Below are 20919 nucleotides of genomic sequence, written 5' to 3'. Positions count from 1 at the left end.
GATCCCTGGGGACTGGGAGTGTTTAGGTGGAAGGTCCCTGACAAAGTGCACCTAAGGAGTAGGGAGAACCCAGTGGAGCCAGTCTCGCAGACTAGGTGACCATCGCAGAGGAGAGAAGGTGTCCTGGTAGGTGTGTCTCAGAAAGGGATGGATGGAAGCTTTGAGGGGTAGCATTTTTTCTTTCCTTGAAACCAAGCACCCTTTCTTTCCCATCTACCAAATAAGCATCCACAGGTAGGTCAAGGACTCCCAGCAATCTGTCCCACTGTCCACCTATCCGTGTATTCACCTTTCCATCCAGTCATTTGTCCATCCATTGATCTGTAGGTTCTGTCCATCTATCTATCTGTAGGTTCTGTCCATCCATCTATCCTCCCATCTATCCACCCATCCATCGTCTATCCATCCAGAGAGGTCAGGCCCAATTTGTCTCCCCAGGGCTGCTGGGAAGGGCCTGTGGTCCTAGGCATTTATGGGGCATGTGACTTGCCTGCCTGGCCTGGGGAGGCAGCCCCGCCCCAACCCTCAGGCAGGGGGCCGGTCCAGGTATGTGGGAGTATTTATACCTCCATGGAGGTTCTTGGGGTGTTGCTAACCTGATGACTCCCCGAAGCCGTGATGGTGGCCATGGCCCAGGGCCCACTGTGAGTGCTTGGATTCAGCTCCTTTGGGGCCAGGGTTGGGTGGCAGGGGCTGGGGACGGTTTGGAGAGATGGAAAGCTGCCCAGACGTGGTGAGGGATGGTGGAAAGAAAGGAGTGCTAGGTAAAGAAGTGTGGGAGAACAGAAAGCTGTTGGAGTCAGCATTTGCAGCAAGACTGGGACCCACTCTGTAGAAGGGATGAGTCTGTTGCCATTTACTAGCCTCTGGAGGGTCCCTTGGTGAATGGCAGGAAGGACAAGATAAAAGGACTAAGATTACAAGGAAGATTAAGGTTAGCTATCTGGAAGAATTTCCAAGTCAGCCCTGGGCATGAAAGCTGGCTTAAGTGTTTTTTCAGGATGAGTATTCTGAGCAATGCGCTAGGACCAGCCTACTTCCAGAGGCCGAGGAATGACTGAAGTGGCTTTGGGAGAGCCCTGATTTGGGGAATGGGAATGACCTTGCTGTAATTGTCAGTGGCTCAGATTTGAGGAAAGTATCACAAGGAGGACAAGTTTGTTTTTTCATCCTTTGTTCTTCTTCCCCACTGCACCTTTCTATCTGTCTGTAGCTGCTTCTCAAATCACTTTCATCAGATCTCAAGGCAAGGGCACCTGACCCATTTCCTGAAACCCAGGCAGGGTCAAGACCCAGAGGGGCCAGAATTTTGGCCTCAGAAACCCCAACCTTGATGGGAAGAGAGGAGCTAGAAACCTCCTCCTTCTTGGCACCTCCAGATGCTGAGTATCATGGGGTGCCCAAGCCGCAGGAGAGAGCCTCCAGGCCCTTCCCTGCTACCCCCCCTTAGGTAATTAACGATCTGCTCCAGGGGACCCCTCCCAGCAGCCTGGCGGGTGGAGCCCCGGGTGGGGCCACGGGCAGCATTGGGCATGGCCCCACCCCTCATAAAACATGCTGCCGCAGCCAGCAACTGAAACCATTAAGGCGGAACTGCACCGTCTCCACCTCTCTCATAAAGGGCGGGTAGGAGGCAGTCCAGATAGGAGGGAGTGTGGAGAGTGCCCAGTGAGGGCCCTCGGTGTCCTCTGTGACTCAGCTGCCCACAGGAGATGCAGGGACAGACCCTCCCAAGGAAATCTCCAACCTTGCCCCCCACCTGCTGCCCTGGCTTCCATGTGTGAGCAAGGAAGCTGAGGTGTCCCCAAGGTGGGGCCATGTGGCATAGTAGTTAAGCACCCTGGCTTTGAAGTACCCTGGTATCTGAATCCTGGGGAACGTAATTTACTAGCTGAGTGAATTTGGCCAAGTTGGGTTATCCTCTCTGAGCCTCAGTTTCCTCATCTATAAAATGGGGATGATAATACAGCACTTCCTTTCTGGGATATAATAACTCACCCAGCTGTTCTTGTTCCCCTTGAGGATTTCCTCAGGGAGTTCCCTCCTGAGGTCAGAACGTAGCTGACAGCTCTGTGGACCACAGACACATCCACAGGACCAGCTTCAGCATCTTTAGATGCAAATAATTCCAGTGCCTCATTTTACTTATAAGGAAACTGAGTACAGAAAGGGGAAGTGACTTGTCCAAGGTCATACAACCAGAAAACCAGGTGTTCCCCAGCCCCCACCCCCAAATGGCCCCTTGTGCTTGAGTCCTGAGGCACTAGGGAACTGGTTTATGAGATGTGGGGAGAGGTGCTGCGCAGAGGGACATAGGTCTGGCTGTTTGTGAGAAAGGGGCAGAGCAGGGATTTGATAGTGATTGTTGCTGATCCTGTTGTCAAGCTTTCTGGGGAATTTCTTACCTGTCACTCTCCTACTCAGGTTAGAAGGTCATTTCTGTTTTCCCTCCAACTCCACAGAAGATCAAGTCCACCTCTTTCTCCATCCCTACCCTCCCACTCACCAAGGATCATGGAAAGAGGAGAAGTTCAGAGAACAGAGGGTAGAGAAAATGCCCAGCTACTGAAATGGTCTTCAGTGAACGTTTTGCCAGAGTTGCACCCCTGGAGTGTGTGTGTTTGGGGGTGTGATTGGGGTTCTCGAGGGCTGAGAATCAGGAGTTGTGGTTTTCAGTTTTAGTTAGAAGTGACACGTCCAGAGCATGTCACTTCTCTCTGGACCTCAGTTTTTTTGCCCCTGAAAAATGGGGTTAATGACCTTGTTCCCTTTCCAGTGACGTGCTGGTAAATGTTCTCCAAAAAAAAAAAAAAAAAAAAAAAAAAAAAGGCTGTGCTTTGTAATTTGTAAGTATTTGCTAATTTCCATGGGCAAATGTTCCCACCATGTCCCATTTGGGCTGATTTCACTGAACATGGAGTTGGGAAAGAGAGGGACACAATTGGCTCTTGAAAATCGATAGTTGCTGGCTCCAGCGCACCACTGCCTCCAACCCCTCCGGAGCGAAAGGAGGATGAAATGAGATGATAGGTACAGTCGTGCGTGGTAAACTGCAGAGTGCTTTATAGATGTGGAGTTAGGCTGGTGACCATCGTTGGAGTTGGAGGGACCCCGGGGTACATTGCAAGTCCTCTCCTAGCTCCAGCCCAGAAAGGGGTAGATTGTGGCTTGTGGGAACCCCCACTAAGTGCACGGTGAGGAGAACCATCTGGGGTAGCTTCTGGGATCTGAGAAAGGAAGAGAGCTGACTGGACCTCCGGCATTGGTTTGCTGAGATTTGTACATGCACATCCCACTGTGCTCCCTACAGCCGGTAGGATAAAGGTTAGCCATCAGTAAAAGACTCCTTTTGAATAGAGGCTGTCAGCACCAGAATGCTGTCAGCCATCAGAGAGGCCTCCTGAGGGATCCAAAGCAACAGTCACCCCCTCCTTCCTACTCTAATCCCTGGGAATTTCTATAGCCATTCTGCCACAGTGGAATGGTGGAAATGATCTCTAAGGCCAGAAAATCAAGAGCAGGGAAGTTTAGCCTCTGCTAATGGAGGAGGCGGGTGTCAGGGAGACGGAGGTGGGAAGCAGGAAGAGGAGTTTCTTCTGGTCTCCCTGCCCCCATCCCGAGCTAATGCTTTAAATTAACTCTGTCCCACTGTTAATTATTAATAATAGCTATAATTTATTGAGCACGTACTATGCATTAAGCTATTTACAAGCAATATTTCATCTAATTCTCCAGAGAGGTATGTATTATTAGCCCTATTTTACAAATGAGGAAACTGAGGCCCAGAGAAGGAAGTTAAACAACTTGTCCACCCAAGGTCCTACAGTTACTAAGATTCAAATCCAATCCTGATCCTAGAGCTCTTGAACTAGATCAATCAACTTCGGGGCTCTGCCGACCACTCCAGGTTGAGGTCAGGGGCCAAGGCAGGCTTGTCCCTCTCCCCACAGTGAGCCCTTCCCTGTGTTGGACAGGAGCCCCCGATATACACCAAGCAGAGCCCGTCCACCCTGCCCCCGAGGCAGGAGGGCCCTTTGGACTGCAGTTGATGGAGGACCCCCCCTCTTTCCGGGCTGTGTGATCTTAGGCAAGTCACAGCTTCTTCTCTGAGCTTCCTTTCCTCATTTGTAAAATAGAATTTCGGCTGAGGCAACCAATGGTCCTGAATCAAGAGTTATCATTTATAAAACCTTCCCAGAGGAAACCCTGCACCAAGGACCCTCCCAAGACTGCTGCATCCTCTATGCAAATGAAGGGATGGGCCTTCAAACTCTGTATAGCCTCCTTGGTTCTAATCCTGTCCCTGGGGACTTGGGGGGGGGTGATGGTTTGGCCAAGCCAGGGGTGTGTGAAAGCCATGACCATGACCTGAAGCCTTCAATTCAGTCCTCTTACATGCAGGAGCTCAAAGAGGACTAGAGATGGGATCCTGGAATACAGGGGCTGGTGCAAGGATGCGAGTGAAGCAGACGCTGCAGGGGGCCTTCTGGGAAGGCCAGACCCTCGGCAGGAGGTGCGGCCCGAGGTGGGGCTCAGGTTCAGGTCTCAGAGGAGCAGAACTCGGATCTGAGCCCTCTGAGGCAGGCTGAGTGAAGGCCAGGCAGACAGGACAGAGCTGGCAAGGGCAGCTGCCACCTGGGCACGGGATCATTAGCCAGTCTGCCCAGGCCTGCCAGGCCTGAAGCAGCGAGACCATCAGGAAAAGTCAAGTCTGGGGTCAGAGGCCACAGCCACATTTGGCCCGTGAGGTCAGATGTGTGATACGTCCTTTGAGCATTTTCTGTCAGACACCTTGTAGGCGTCGTCTTACTTAATCTTCATGGCGACCCTGTGAGGTTGGTCCGCAAGCCCCATTTATCAGAGGAGCAAAGTGAGATACAGAGAATTACTCAGTTTGTTCAAAGTCACTCAGCCAGGAAGTGACACAGCTGGGACTCAAACTCAGGTTGGCTCAAATCCAAAACTCTTGCTCTTAACCACATGCTATTTGGCCTCCAGAGAGAGGAGTGACCACCACCGCACCTGTTACAAAGTCTGAGTCTTGGGGGAAGGAAGGGCCCCCAGCCTTGCCTCTGGAGTGCTAGAGAACACCTTGGGAAAGCAGCTCTGGGTTGGGGCCAGGCGTGGCAGGCAGGCCACAGCTGTCCAGGTCCAGGAGCTGTCCAGGGAGTGGGGGTGAGGCCGGGCAGTCATGCGGAGCTGGAGATGGGCTGCCCTGCACCTTGGGCCCCATGCCTGCTCCACTGCGGTGTCCAGTTACGGCCAGCTCGGCGCTTCCCCGGTCACGCCACATTTAGCATTGCCGAGTGAGTGGGCGCCAGGACATGGAGAAGGGGCGGTGGAGACTCTTGAAGGGGCGGGAGAGCCTCCCACTAGGCCCCCAGCTGGACCCCAGCTACCAGCCTCCCTCACCACTGATCCCCTGAGGGACTTTGGGCAAATGCCTTCCCTTCCTGTCTACTGTCAAACGATTTGAGATAGTTTATTTAGCAAAGATATGCTAACACCGGGCTGGGTACTATGGGGCCACCAAAGCCATCTCTCTTTCCCAGAGCTCCTGGGAGAGTATGGCTTGGGAAATAAATACAGTTATCCGGCTCTGCTTGACTGGGTCTTGGGTAGGAGGGATAAGGGTAAACTTCATGCTTTTCTTGTTGCCTGGTCCCCCAACTTATCCCAACCCCACTCTGACCCCCGGCAAATGAAGAAACTGTAAGAGGAGTGCAGCCTCCAGAATCAGACAAATATAAGTTCGAATCCTGACTCTATCAAGGATTAGCTATGTGCCTTGGGCAAGTCACATAGTTCCTCTGAGCCTCAGTTTCCTCATCTGAAAAGTAGAATTAATAATGCACCTTCCTCAGAGGTGTTCTGACAAACCAATGAGGAAATTCTCCAAATCATTTACACGGTGGCCTGCCCAGAGCATGTGTTCAACAAATGGTAGCCTTTACCAGAGACCACTGGGTAAAGAGGAGTAAATTCAAGAGCAGTTGCCCTTTGCAGGTGAAGGAGAAGGAAGGCAGAGACCTGAGGATGACATTGGTAGTAAGAGCCATACTAATAATGATATTAACAATGAGAGCTGGCATTTATTGAGCCCTTACTACACGCAGGCACTGTACTAAATCGTTTGTGTGCGGGATGTCATTTGAAACAGCATGCCCAGGAGAGAGGCCCTAGCTCTTTCCCTGATTTGTAGGTGATGACGCTGAGGCTCAGAGAGCTTTGCTGGCACCGCTAGCAAGGAAAGGCCAAGGCTGGCTTGGAGCTGAGTCCTCAACCGCGCGGCTGTGCTGGGGACAGAGCTCTCCTATAATTCGAGGAGGTCTGAGCAGAAAGAGCCCTCGGGTATCATGTAGTCCAAGTCCCTTGCTTTACAAATGATAAAATGACAGCTCAGAAAGGGCAGTAGCCCGCACAAAGTCACAGCTATGAGATGGAATTTGGAGGATGTAGGAGAAAAACAGCACATGCCAGACGTTCTACAGCGGACCAGTGGCAGCGTCCCCAGTGCCATGCCAGAGTCACGGGTCCCCAGGTGTACATGATAGCCATGCCAGCAAGGCCGAGGCCACCACGGGTGACACTACAGCCTGAGCCCCTGCTAAGAGCTGGTCACCTGCCATGTGAGGGTCACTCCCACCCCAGGCCTGGGCCTCGCCTACTCTCCAGCTCCCCTTCCTCTCAGGACCACCCACTTGCTCAGCCACTGCACAGGGACTGTGTGCCACCGCCACCTAGCCCAGTCCAGCATTGAGGAGACAAGAGACAGAGCACAAGGAGCCAGAGGCAGGGTCTTACTGGGAACCACTACTACTTCATTACTCTGCAGCTGCAGAGTCTAGAGCTGCCAAGCCCTTTCTCTCTGACAGGCGCTGGAGGTGGTGGGGAGGCTCCTACCTGGCTCATTTTGCTCCCTCTCCACCAGTCTTCTCTCTCCCTGTGTCTTACTCTCTCACACTGTTTATCTGCTTCCTTGTGTTGTTGAAGTTTCTCTCAGTTTCTCTGTTTGTCTCTCTGCCTGCCTGTCTCTCTCTTGGTCATCTGATGTCTGGCTGGAGTCAGGGTCCCAACCCAGGGATGGGGTGGGAGTGGAGGTGGTGGACTTAGGGTTCGTCACCCCTCGACGCTGGTCCTCATTCTCATCGTAGCCGGCTTTCTTCGAGGCCAGGACTGGGTGATGGTGTCACTACTCCCGCCGCAATCTGACGTCACGCTGCCGGGCCCCACCATCCTGGAGGGCGAGCCCCAAGGGGACCTCATGCAGGCACCAGGCCTCCCAGGCTCCCCTGCCCCACAAAGCGTAAGTACCTGGCACCTAGGCCTGGGCTGAGGCCAAGGCCTGAGGGCTGAACACACAGCTAGTGGACCGGTAACCCCCACTGCCCAGGGACCATCTGGGTCTGTCTTGTCCCTTCCACCAGCAAACAAGTACCCAGTAGCTCCAAGATCCAAAAGTATTCAGATATGGCCTTTGCTTATCCCTTGAGTCTGGAGCTTTCCCAGGGCAGGAATGTACATCCGTTTACTGGGGGAACCCCAGGTTTAAGAGCAGCATGGCCTTCCCAGACTTGGTTTCTCAGGGCAGGCTAGGTCTCCTCCATCATTTGGGGACTCCCCAGAACTCAGCCCCCAACCCCTGCACCCTAGCACAGAGTAGCGTCCTGGTCCAGCCTCCACTCACAGGTCTCTACCCTCTGTCCACCTAGAAGCATGCCGGCTTCAGCTGCTCGTCATTTGTGCCCGATGGCCCTTCAGAGAGGGCACCCTCACTGCCCCCACACAGCCCCAGCATCGCATCACCAGGCCCTGAGCAAGGCCACTGCCCAGCCGGCCCTGGCCCGGGTCCCTTCCGGCTGTCACCCTCAGACAAGTACCCAGCCTTCGGCTTTGAGGAGGGCCCAGCAAGCAGCCCCGGGCGCTTCCTTAAAGGCAGCCACGTGCCTTTCCACCCATACAAGCGGCATTTCCAGGAGGACATCTTCCCTGAGGCCCAGGCCGCTCTGGCCCTTGATGGACACTCTTTTAAGACTCCGGAGGTGCTGGAGGCCTTCGAGGAGATTCCTGTCGATGTGGGGGAGGCCGAGGCCTTCCTGCCTGGCTTCTCAGCAGAGGCCTGGTGCAATGGGCTCCCCTACCCCAGCCAGGAGCACAGCCCCCAAGTCCTGGTAAGTACCCGTGGTCAGTGGGCATCCCACCTCCTCTCTGTGCCAGCTGCCAGCAGCCCAGATAAGTCCTCTGAGATTGAACTCCCCACTTTCCCTTTCCAGACTTTTCCACTCAGAGTCAGCGTACATCAGGGAAGCAGCAAGCCCAGTGAGTTGGGGTCTCTTGGCTTCATTCTGGGCCTCCAGGTCATCTGGGGAAGGGATGCTGGCCTGGTCCAGCTTGGAGGGAAAAAGATGGGGGAGGCAGGTCAGGCTAAGGAAGCTGGCAGCTTCCCAGAGGCTCCTGAGTCAGGATTCCAGTGTGTGACTTCTCTCTGTTTGTTTAAGTGTAAGAATCCCCAGCCAGACCTACACGCCCATATGCAAATGTGAGAAGAAAAACACATTCCAGAGGCCAAGAGAAAGGGTTTAGGGAGGAGCCAAGGAGCACAATATTTCCCTCTCCCGCTTCCATTTGGGCACACAGAGCTGAGAGAGGGCTTAAGTCTTCCCTAAGGACCATTCCTGACCCCATTCTTTGCCCAGAGTGGGGCTTAGGTATATTCATAGAAGTAGCTTGAAAGCACCTTGGAAAGTCAACATGTCCTTCTACCGCCATATTCACAAGCTGTGTGACCGCGGACAAGTCACTGAGCCTCTCTGAGCCTTATCCGAAAAGTATATTTCACAGTATCTGCCTCATAGGCTTGTTGTCTCAGAAAGAGGAAAGCCAAAAAGAGCTTTGCTCCCTGCTCCCCAGCTTTGGAGGTCCCCAAGGTGATGAGCACTGAGCAGGCTCAACCTGGGCTATTCCTACTCCCAATACCTTCCAGCCCTTCTTACCTCCTGCTTTCAAACAGGCTCCCATTACATCCTGAAGCCAACCCCCCACAAAAGTCTGTTTCCCAGGCTTGGAAGATAGAGAAATGTGTTGGGCACCTACCAGGTGTGGTCAAGACAGGACTTTGTTCTCGTTCTGGAGCCCTTTTGTGGCTTCTCCTCAGGCCCATTGAATATGAGAGCAGCCCAAGTGAGGGCGCCATCACATCAGCTGCTGCCTGCCCTTCCTCCCTCCCCCCTCCACTGCCCCAAATGTCTACCCAGTGACAGCCCCTGGTCACTCTGCCAGGTGATGTCTTTCAAGTGCGCCCATTTAATCCTCACGACAGCCCTCTGAAGAGTTCCTACTATCTCCATTTTGCAGTTGGGTGAACTGAGGCTCCATAGACGTCAAGTGACTTGTTGTCCCTTGGCCTAGAAGAGGTGAGGTTGAGCTTTGAGCCCAAGCCCTTACTCCCTGCACAGTGGAGAAGAGTTTGGGTACAGAGACCCATAGCTAGCTGGTCAACAATCTAGGTGACCCGGGCATATCACTTCCCGTTCATGGGCTCAGCCCCATCATCTGCCAAATGAGAGGGTTGGACACAGTGTTCTTGGCCCTTCCAGGCCTGAGATTCTATGATTGTGGTTATCTATGCATCAGCAACCCCAGGGCACACCCAGAAAGAGCTCACAGCTGGTTTGACCCTCTGGGCCCAGATGCTGTTTCCCAAGGCCCCTCGGAACCCCAGGAAGAGGGGTCTACCTCCTCCGGGCCTTATTTACCTTTCAGTACCTAGCTGACCACCTTTCCTGGCCCTACTCAGGGTAGAGCTCTGTGTTAGGCCCTGGGGGCTTTATGTAGGGCTCACAATTCATAGGAAACCAGAGTTTGGTCACCATCAGCAGCTACAGGCTCCCTGTGCCAAGGTGAGAGAGTGCCATGGGCTCATGCAGACCAGCAACTGGGCAGACTCCCTGAAGCAGGGAGCAAAGGCTCTGAGTTGGGGATGGACTCACCAGTACCTTCCAGAGAGTCTGCTGGAGCTTCCCTGGGCTTTGCAGAAGAGGAAGGGGCAGGGTCTGGGGGCCCCAGCTGGACCAACCTGTCTGGCCACTTCCTATGCTCCCCTCCTCATGGCTCTGAAGTGGGAATTCTGGAGTTGTGAACTTTTCAGGGGTGTCCTTTGCAGACCTATTCTGAGAGGGTGGGGGCTCAGAACCAGCAAGCAGGTGCCAGGGCCTGGCTTGATGAGTGGGGTCAGGCACTACACCCTTGCGCCATTCCAGGGAGATCTCTGGCCCTATCTCAACCTCAGTGAAACCATTGACAAGTTTTCCCCCCTTCTCTGGACAGCCCACACTCAGCCTGTCACCTGCAATGAGGTGGGAGGTAGGGAGTACTGTCACTTCCAGCCCTAGCTCCACCACTAACTTGCTGAGTTCCCTCAGAAAATTCCCTGCCATTCTCTATTCTCTGTTTGTTCTCCAGGAACAAGCTTTGGGGGAGGGCATGTAGGGGTTGTTTTTGTGGAAGGATTAAGGCACAGAAGAGAAAAAGCAAGAAAAACAAAGCCCAGCCTAGTCATCTGCTTTTTCTTCCAGCAGGGGTCAGAAGTCAAGGTCAAGCCCCCAGCTCTGGAGAGTGGTCCTGGGATGTACTGTTTCCAGCCTCCCTTGCAGCACATGTACTGTTCCTCCCAGCCCCCCTTCCACCAGGTGGGTCTGGGGCAAGTGGGCATGCTTTCCCAGGGTCTCAGGATATTATGTGGGTTTGTGGTGTGTGGGTGTGCATATGAGCGAGTTTGTGCACAACTGGGTGAGCAGGTAAGGACGGCAGGGCCCTGACCCTCCGGCTGGGCCACCTGGGGTGGGGGACAGCGGTTCATGGGGAGTGAAGCAATTACCCTTCTCTAGGGTTGAGTGGGGCTTTTCTGAGACCCAGGCAGGACCTGAGAGGTCTTAGAAAAGAGAATGGGGCTGAGACTGGGCCAGGGCCCAGATGTGAACCAAAAATGGAGGAAGGAAGAGAGGTAGACAAAGACAGGGCAGAGAGAAAAGGAGTGTGTGGGGTGATACAGAAGGCTGAGAAAGGCAGGGAACAATGGGCTGCCATCTGGGTCAGCCGCCATCTTAACATGTGGCCTTGGCCTCAAACTTGCTTTTAGCCTAGATAGGGTGGGACCAGGCATGGGGTAAGGGGGACTTCCCACCTGGAAGCTCCAAGTCCCCATCATCTTTGGCCCTTTCCCCCTTGCCTATCCCACTGCCCAGCCTCAGCTCCTCCCAGATGTATAGGATGCCAGGTAATTGCCCCACACTGGCATGGGATGGAGGTTTTTAAAAAGAGATAGAAAGAAAAGAGCCCCAGAGCAGCTAAGCAGCTCCTAGGAGTCACCGGGCAAGACAGAGCAAGTGGCTGCCCAGCGCCCAGCTCCATCCACCTGCAGCCTGGCACTAAGACAAGCCCTGCCTGTGGAGCAGGTTCTATTCCCAGCCTTTGGCATTAGCCCTAATCTTGGCCCAGCCAGGGAGGCAGGCACGTGGCGGGGGGAAGGTAGTCAGACTGCTTGCTTTGTGGGAAGAAAGATGGAGGGAAGCAGCGGGGACACATGAGAGGTCATCCCATGAGGGGTCCAGCTAGAATGGCCAAAGCCAGCCTGAGGCTCATGGTCTGACACAGGGTAGGTGTTTCCGAGGCAGGGTTGCCCATCAGGGTGTGAGCCACAGCAGGGCTAAGGGGCTACCAGACCTTAAATGGCCTCACCATGCCTAGCCTTGCTTTGATGCCCTCTGCATTCCGTACCCCCTCCTCCAAGATGGCCGCACCCAGGGCTTTATGGAGCCTGCAGAGAGGGTGACTCAGGCACTAAGTGCCTCTCGGGTGACCTGGATAAAGCACTTCAGCTTGGAGTAGATGGGGGAGTCAGAGTCTCCTTCCCCCTCCTCGCCCCCATAAAACACCATCCCTGGCACCTCAGCCACTCCCTTTGCTGTAAAACCACCTCCTACCCCCACCTGCCCACCACCATGACCGGCCCTTTCAAAGAGCCATTGAAACTCGTAAAAGGTGGCAGTGCCCAGCAAACGCCCAAGCTGGATATCCCACTTCCGGCCCAGCTGCTCCAGGAGATGCAAGGGAGGCCTGTCTAGCACTCCTGTCCAGAAGGGTGCAGAAGCCCGGGCAACCCCTCACACCTGTAGCCCAGCCAGACAACTATCTCTTAACCATGGCAACCAGAGTACCTAGAGGGCCTGAGAGAAAGAGCTGGAGGAAGGGAGCTTTGAGGACTCTGAGATCCTGAACTCTGGAATGTGGGTCTCCTCACAGACCTTCAGATGTCCACAACCTCAGCCAGTCCCCTCAGATAGCTATTGGAGCCCATGACAATGGGTGATAGAGGCTAGAACCGGGAAGAAAAGAATCTAGCCTTAGCTCCCTCTCTGGATGTATATGAATGGGGGAAAGGGACGCCCCTCCTTGGGAAGGCCGGTTCCCATGGCAACCACTCTGTCCCTTTGACCTCTACAGTACCCACCAGGTGGTGGCAGCTACCCTGTACCCTACCTGGGCTCCTCACACTATCCGTACCAGCGGATTGCACCCCAGGCCAGCACCGATGGGCACCAGCCTCTCTTCCCCAAACCCATCTACTCCTACAGGTATGTCTCCCAGCACCTCTGGGTGCAAGGAAGAGAAGTGAGGGACCTCTGGGGAAACTGAGGCATGGAATCCTCATGGTATAAGGGTAATGGTGATGTGGGGTGGGGAGAGTCCCAGCCAGTGGGCTTCCAGAGGATATTGGAGAGGTGATTCCTATGTGGGGACAGGGGATAGACAAGATCACCTCTGACTTCTCGTCTAACCCTGGGGAGCCATGTCTGTGGCTCACCCCTTTTCCATATCCTCCCTCCCCAGCTACAGAGAGAAGCCCTACCCCAAAGCTCTACTGGAAATAAGTGAGGGATGAGGACTGCAGAGGCAACTCAATTATTCAGCATCTGCCAGATCCTGTGTACCTTCTCTGGGGCTAGGGTTTTAAGTGCCAGGCCAGCAGCACCCAGCCCGTCTGGGAGAACTTCCATCTGAACTTTCCTTCATCCAACCAACAGGGACACTCGACCTCCACATGGGGTCAGGTCATCAGTCACTGTGAGCTCAGGGGAAGGAAAAGGAATTTAGACATCAGTGAGCACAGAGAAGGGTTTTATGGGAAGTAGGACGATGCGCAGAAAGGAACACATGCAATTCTTGGAGTCTAGCAGAACTAGGTTCAAGTCTAGGCCCTAGAATTTACTAGCTGTGAAACCACACACGAGTTATTTAATCTCTCTGGGCTTCTGTTTATTTATCTGTTAAAAGACAGGAGAGAGAGAGAGAGAGAGAGAGAGAGAGAGGTACAAGGAGAAGGAGGAGGAGAAAGGGAAGGAGGGAGGGAGGGAGGAAAGAAAGAAGGAAGGAAGGAAGGAAGGAAGGAAGGAAGGAAGGAAGGAAGGAAGGAAGGAAGGAAGGAAGGAAGGAAGGAAGGAAAGAAAGAAAGAAGGAAAGAAGGAAGGCAATATTCAGACCTTTGGAAGGATTAACTGAGAGAATATGCCTGGCACTTTGTAAACGCTCAAGAAACCTTGATTCCCTTCCTTGCTATCCAACATCTATGCAATTTGCTGAGGGCTGATTGGTAATGACGGCTTCCATTTAATGAGTGACTTCTATGTGCTAGGCATCATTCTTAATCCTCATAACTCTGAGGTAGCTATTACTTTCTTCACTTCAAAGCTGAGGAAACTGAGGCTCAGAGAGGTTAAGGCACTCACCCAAGGTCACCAGCTAATGAGTGGCTAAGCCAGGATTGCAATCTAGATTTCTCAGATGCCACAAGACCCTCATATAACTGTAATTCCTGACTTCAGTGGACAGTTTTGTATCCCTTCTTTCAACCTCATAGAGCCTCTCACCCATTAATTCTGCAGCAGTTTATTTCTCCTTAACAACTCCGGCTGGGGCAAGGGGAGGGAGGGGAGACACCGGGCCTGGTCAGAGTTTCAAACTCTCAGGGCTTTCTCTGTCTTCAGCATCCTCATCTTCATGGCCCTTAAGAACAGTAAAACTGGGAGCCTTCCTGTCAGCGAGATCTACAATTTTATGACGGAACACTTCCCTTACTTCAAGGTAAGCCCCAAGATCTGCTCCCACGCCCCCACCCCCAAGTCCTGGGCAAGCCAGGCCTCTCTGGAGCCAGAGGATTCGGTTGGGAGATGGGTGAAGCATCAGAATCAAAGCCAGGAGAGGGTTTTCCCCCTACATGCTTCTCCTTGTCTCCGCTCATGAAGATTGAGTTCTGTTTGTGCAACAGAGAGCTCAAGCCATTCACCCAGAGTTACACAGCAGGCTGGAGTCAGACCTTATGCTGGTCAGTCCTGTTAGGCTTCAAGGAGCATCCACCTACCCCAAGTGAGGAGAGGGAGCTTGGGAAGAGACGAGAGATTGTCCTCAGCTCTGCCCCCACGATGCCGTAGGGCTGGAGGAATTTGGGTAGGAGCTGGCCAGCCAAGGTGATATGGGTGCTGGGACAGCAGAACCCATTGCCTTCCAGGGAGAGATTAGGATCTGCCTCTGTGGGCGGCAGGCTCAGCGGCAGTTCTGCCAGAAAGTGGGGTATGGGCTTCATGGTCTTTGAGTGTCCTAGGGAACTGGCTGGCTCACCTGACCTTCCCATGTACATCTAGTTCCCGTCATCCACAGAACGGGCTTCTGGGAGCTCTACTGGACTCCCTCCACACAGGCGGTCAGAAGAGGTGCCCTTCTCTCCAGATGGGCAAACACATCAGAGAGGGTGATCAACCTGCTCACGTTCACCCAGCAGGTGGGACCAGTTGCTGGCTCCGAGCTGTTTGGTTTCACACACCACACACTTCCCTTCTCTGCATGCCCCTCAGACCCTCCAGCAGAGACCGCTTCTCCTGGGGTGGGTGCAGGGGAGATCAGAACTTGTGTGTGAGGAATGCCTTCTCCAAGGCCAGCATCCTGGTGGATACAATCTCATCTGCTACCCAGGCAGAAGGTGGGAGCCGAGGCCCAGGTAATTCACAACTCAGCTCCACCTGACAGCGGATGAGTCCCAGCCCCATATCTTCCCGATTGTCCTGCCTGGGGATAATTTGAGGCTGATATTCAAACAAGTTTTGCTGAGCTGTCATCAGACGAGGAGTGGGCAAGATGACCAGAGTGGTCTGGCCAGGAATGGAAAAGTATGGTTATCTACCAAAGGTTCCGGAAGGGAGTGGAGGGAGGAGAATTGTCTCTGGGATTCAAGAAGCATTACAGCCGGTACCCAGAGCTTCCCTGTACCCCAGTAGGTCAGGGGCCCAAACTCTCCCTAACCCCTAAATCCTTTGGAGGATCATCCACAGCTTTAAGGGGCCAGGCCAGAGAGAGGGAACTGAGGGCTCTGCCCCACTCCTCTCAGCCTTTCTTTCCTCTTTGCTAACTCCGGACCTGGTCCCCAGCCCCTCCCTGCATCTCATCTTCCTGGCTTAATTATTTTTCCTGGGAGCCGTGTAATCCCTGTTTTATGGGGCTGAAGAGTGAAGAGGTCTAACAGCTTTTTTTTTTTTTTTTTTTTTGGTTCTAGTTGTTGTTCTTAGCAGTTGCATCACTCCCTCACTCCCAAGTTTACATTTGACTTCAGAGAGAAAGCATCTGTGAGGATGGGACGGGCCTCAGATTGTGAAGCCAGCCCTATGGGGTGACCTGGGCAGGGCCCTTAACTAGGGGACAGAGTTGGAGTCTGTGGTCTGTCACTTCCTCCTTGTGCCATCTAGGGCTAGGCCCTTTCTTCTCTGAACCTCAGTTTCCCAATCTGTAGAATGGTCAATTTGGACCAGTTGGCACATAGATTCCTTCTAATTCTGATACTTCTCCCTGTTCCACCTAAGGAATTAGTTCAAAGATCCCCTGCCTCCTCTATCTCTCACTCCCCATTTAAAGGTCATTTTTCTGGGCAAGAACAGAGGGAACCCGGGGTAGCACTCATGCCCAAGGTAGGTGAGGTGGGTATCCTGTAGCCCCATGAGTCAGGGATGTGGGACTGGGGAAGTGTCCAGCCACTGGACATAATTGCTAGTGCTGACCATCCTTCCAAACAGGAAGTGGTTGGGGTGTGGGCTGCCCTGGCATCCCAAAATCTCAGATTTATGGGGCTGTAAAAGGGTCCAATGCCCATTAATGCTGCCCATCAGGCGACACAGCCTTGATTCCTAGTAGGAACTGTCATGGGAGTTGAAGGTGAATCCCTAGCTGGCTGGTTTGGAGGCTCAAGAATTCTTTCTCATGACCCTGAGAGCCTTGGGGGTGGGGGGGTCATCTCAACCAGCCCCCTGCCCTAGGCCAGCTGCCCTTGAGAAAGACTCCAGCAGTTCCTGCCAGCAACTTGCAGTGACGCTGGCATCAGGGCCCAGTTCTGCTGGGCGTGATTCAGCCTGGCTGCTCCCTGGGGCAAGTGAGCTGGGAGAAGGGAGTGGCCACTCCTCATTAAGCAGAAACTTCAAGCTGAAAGGGAGAGGGGCCAGGGGGTAAGGGTGAAGGGGCCCCACCGGCCAGAGTGGGAGCTCTGCCCACAGTCAGCCCCTTTTGGGCCCAGGACTGTCCCAGAGCCTGGAACAAAGCTGAAGGTGGGAGAACTGGGGGTGCCTCCTAGCACCCTTGCCACCGCCTCTCACCCAACTGAGTCAGCCTAATGGTTTTTACAACCCTCCCTGGGCACAATTACTGGACTGGTGGTATGACCGGGCCTCCTAATGGGTGTTTATTCTGTTGGCACAAGCACCCCCCGCCTGAAGGCTGGCCTCCCCACCAGGGCACACCCCCCGGGCACACTCATGTGAACACTCACACCCACGCACACATACAATCATGGATACCCACACACTCCCAGAGAGACTTTCTCACACACATTCATCCTCAGAGACACACATGTCCTCACACTCAGATGAATTCACAGACTCATTCCCAGGAGACAAGACAAGCTCACACCAAGGAGACACATTTAGGGACAAATGCATGCTCATACACATAGTCATTCTCTCTCTCTTTCTCTCTCTCTCTCTCTCTCTCTCTCTTTCTCTCTCTCTCTCTCTCTCTCTCACACACACACACACACACACACACACACACACACACACCAAAATCCAAATAAACACACAAATTTATGTGCAACATGTGCACACACCCAAACACTCACCAATCTCACCCATCTTTCTTTTCTCCCACGTTTGTCCCAGCGGGGATGAGGCTGACCCAGGAGAAGAACATTCCGTAGCCTCCCCCTCTTGCCCTCTCCAAAGTTGACACCAAAGACCTCAGAGCAGTGAGTTCCCTTTCCACAAAGGGCTCCAAACACAAGCCTGAAGACCCACGGGGAGCGGTCTCAGTCCAGGTCGGGGGGAAAGCGGGGCCTCTGCAGCACCTACCAGCCCCCCCTTTATGAGTCAGCTCGATCATCCTCTGAAGGGTCAGCTAGGGATCGGGTAGGGTGAAGGCAGATTTTAGGTGAAAATATCTGGTGGTCACATTTCCTGCCCCATCACGGAAGGGTACCAAGCGTGGGCTGGGTGCGGAGGAGGACAAGTCCCAAAGTGGGCTGCAGTTCTGTGCAGAGAGTGCAGTTTTTCTGGAGCCAGCCCTGGAACCAGCTTTAGCTGCTTGATCCTAGCCTGAATTCTTGTCTCGCTCTGCTCTGGCAGACGGCACCTGATGGCTGGAAGAATTCCGTCCGCCATAACCTCTCTCTCAACAAGTGCTTCGAGAAGGTGGAGAACAAATCAGGAAGTTCCTCTCGCAAGGGCTGCCTGTGGGCCCTCAATCCGGCCAAGATTGACAAGATGCAGGAGGAGCTGCAGAAGTGGAAGAGGAAAGACCCCATTGCTGTACGCAAGAGCATGGCCAAGCCAGGTGAGGCTGACCAGCTGTGCAAGGGGCCGCCCAGGGTTCCCAAGAGCCAAAAGAAAGAGGGGGCGGGGGGAGGAAAAACCTGAACAAGGAAAATTGATGAGTGAGGAAAGGGCCCTGAGTGCGGTGCCAAGGCTGGGGAGGGTTTGTGGGGAAAGGGAGGTCTCATGGTGTCCCTCTCTCTCTCGGGCCTTTTCAGAAGAGCTGGACAGCCTCATTGGAGATAAGAGGGAGAAGCTGGGCACACCACTGCTGGGCTGCCCACCCCCTGGGCTGGCAGGCTCAGGCCCTGTCCGGTCGTTGGCACCTCCAATTGGGCTCTCCCAGCCGCTGCACTCAATCCACCCAGTTCCAGGCCCTATTCCGGGCAAAAACCCCCTGCAGGACCTACTTGGGGGGCACGCGCCGTCCTGCTATGGGCAGACATACTCGCACCTCTCATCGGGCCTGACCCCTGCTGGACCTCCGCAGCCGTTGTTCACACAGCCGGATGGGCATCTTGAGCTGCGGGCCCAGCCAGGCACCCCCCAGGACTCGCCTCTGCCTGCCCACACCCCACCCAGCCACAGCACCAAGCTGCTGGCTGAGCCTTCCCCGGCCAGGACCATGCATGACACCCTGCTGCCAGACGGAGACCTTGGCACTGACCTGGATGCCATCAATCCCTCTCTCACCGACTTTGACTTCCAGGGTGAGCTGGGGGTGGGAAAGGGGAGGTGGGAAAGAACCGGAGAGATGCACCTGGCGGTGTGGCCCATTCCTCCAAATCTCCGGGCTACAGCCTGCTAGCGGCCGGGTTTCCGGTCAGCTGGAGCAGAGAAGGCTGGAGCTCGCAGGGGGTGCCAAGGGGCAAAAGGGAGTGCCCTTGCCCTCCTTGTGGTGCCCCTAAATATGTTCCCACTGACGCCATCATCACATCACTCTCAGCTCTGGGTAGTCTGGAAAGGGCCTGGTGTTTTGTTCCATGCTTGGTTGTCCTGATAATCCTAACATTCCCAGAAGCAGATGTATCTTCTGAGTTTATCTTTTAATGCAGAAGGAAAGAGGCCTTCCCCCTAAAAGAATGTAAAGCTTCAGAGCTAGGTAGGTCCTGAAGAGATTTGGGGGCAGGAGTCCGGGGAGAGGTTCTATCCATTCTACTCCATCTTGCCTGCTCCATCTCTGCCTGTGGCCAGGCCCACCCATTCCCATCTCAACTCCAGTGTATCCCAGGCCCTGGTGCTGACCACAGGGGATTTGGAGGAGGGTACTGACCCAGGCCTCTGACCCCCTGCATACACTAGGATGGGGAGCCGCCGCAAGCAGGTCGAGGCAGCTCACCCTCCAAGAGCTCCCAATCTGATGAGGAGACAGTGCAGGTTTTGGGAAGCTATTGTAAGAAATGCAGCTAGCTACTTGCTCCCGTCCAGAAGCGGGAAGCAAGGCTCAACAGCCTCAGAGGAAGAGATAGACATGTGGGCTACTATAAACATTTACTAACTATCAGGCAGCATGCTAGGCGCTTCACGTGTGCTCCCTCATACGGGCCTATAGGATAGGAGAGATTATTAAACCCATTTCACAGAAGCATGGAGGTTAAGTAACTTACTGGAGGTCACTTAGCTAGAAAGAGAGAGAGTTGGGATTGGAACTCAGGCAGCCAAGTGCAATCAGTGTTTAGTCTGGCCTCCTTCTTCCATATCCTGTAGCCCTGATACCCGGGGCAAGCACCGGGTCCTGGCCTGCCACGATGCAGGTCACATGACACAAACAGGAAGATCAGATGGCAGCCCTATTTGCTCCTCAGCGTACAGTGTGCTTCCTGGCTCTGCTCCTGTCCCTTGGGCCCTGCAAAGGAGGAGGCCCAGGGAGCCAAGCCCCACCACCTTATGGGGTCCTGCAATGCACTGTTGGAAGACCTGTGGTCTGAGCTGCAGATCCACCTTCTTTGGGAGCTTGGGCAACAGCCAGGATGAAGAATTCCTGGGGCTCCCTCCCCAGGCATTTGCATCAAACCTTCCAACAGGCAGCTTTCAAATCCTCAACCCTCCCCAACCCCCAAAAAGAGCCACAGAGGTCATCTGGGCTATGGCTTTCAGACCACACATGGGAGGAGGAATCAGAAAGGTTCAGCAACTGCCTGGGGTCACACAGCTAGTGCCAGGGTCTGTTCCCCAGTCAGTGTTACCCCAATCCTGCTCTATTTAGCACATGAGAGCCATGGGTAGGGGGGCAGAGAGGGCCCTTTTGGTACCTCTCATGACAGCTGTTCTCTCCCCCAACTAGGAAACCTGTGGGAACAGCTGAAGGATGACAGCTTGGCCCTCGACCCCTTGGTACTGGTGACCTCATCCCCGACATCATCTCCAATGCCACCAGCCCCCCCACCACCGCACTGCTTCCACCCTGGGACCTGTCTGGCAGAGACAGGCAATGGGTCAGGCAACTTGGCACCACCAAGCAGCGGGGCCTCAGGGGCACTGGGTGACCTGCACCTCACTACCCTCTACTCAGCCTTCATGGAGCTGGAGCCCACGCCCCCCACGGCCCCTGCTGGCCCCTCCGTGTACCTCAGCCCCAGCTCCAAGCCCATGGCCCTAGCATGAGTCATGCCCAGCAGCAGCTCCAGCCTTTGCCTGGTCTGGGAGTCCCAGCGGGCCGCCCATGTTGGGCTCACTGCAAAGGTCAAAGAAGGAAAACACTCCCTGTCCCCTAAGGCACTGAAGCCAACTTGTTTGTTAGCTGGCAGCTGGGGGTGGAGAAGATACCACCCAGGATACTGCCCTTCACACATTTCTGCTGCCTGGTAGGCCAGCTCCTCACTCAGAGCCCCTGAAGAACAAGTGTCCAGGCAAGAAGAAAACAACTCTCCCTAGCTCACACTCATCCACACTCAAGCCTTCATGCACGTGTGCATGCACACAGTTATTCAGACATACACCCACCCACATACTTTATATCCAGAGGAATCAGAGCTACATCACAACGCCTGGCTTCATTTCTGGGGCAGCTGAGGGCTTTGGG

At 54.2% G+C, this 20919-nt stretch overlaps 1 protein-coding gene across 3 annotated transcripts; it reads left to right on the top strand.

Annotated features, from left to right (window-relative positions):
• Positions 1 to 599: 599 nt before the first annotated feature.
• On the top strand, positions 600 to 20501 carry FOXN1 (forkhead box N1; the record flags this gene model as incomplete). Of its 3 annotated transcripts, none has more annotated exons than XM_081028732.1 (9): positions 600 to 644; positions 7175 to 7306; positions 7713 to 8171; positions 10578 to 10688; positions 12502 to 12632; positions 14043 to 14139; positions 17712 to 17919; positions 18116 to 18607; positions 20182 to 20501. In XM_081028732.1, 9 exons carry the CDS (start codon positions 600 to 602, stop codon positions 20499 to 20501), a joined length of 1995 nt encoding a protein of 664 aa, XP_080884858.1. The 3 variants fall into 3 exon arrangements, with proteins under 3 accessions (XP_080884858.1, XP_080884857.1, XP_080884859.1); XM_081028731.1 differs by having other exon boundaries at positions 10575 to 10688; XM_081028733.1 differs by lacking the exon at positions 600 to 644 and having other exon boundaries at positions 7184 to 7306; positions 7716 to 8171; positions 10575 to 10688.
• Between the last annotated feature and the right edge of the window lie 418 nt (positions 20502 to 20919).

Source organism: Rhinolophus hipposideros, assembly GCF_964194185.1.
Source record: "Rhinolophus hipposideros genome assembly, chromosome: 20".
Lineage (NCBI taxonomy): Eukaryota > Metazoa > Chordata > Mammalia > Chiroptera > Rhinolophidae > Rhinolophus > Rhinolophus hipposideros.
This window is presented reverse-complemented; position numbering and strand designations above follow the sequence as displayed.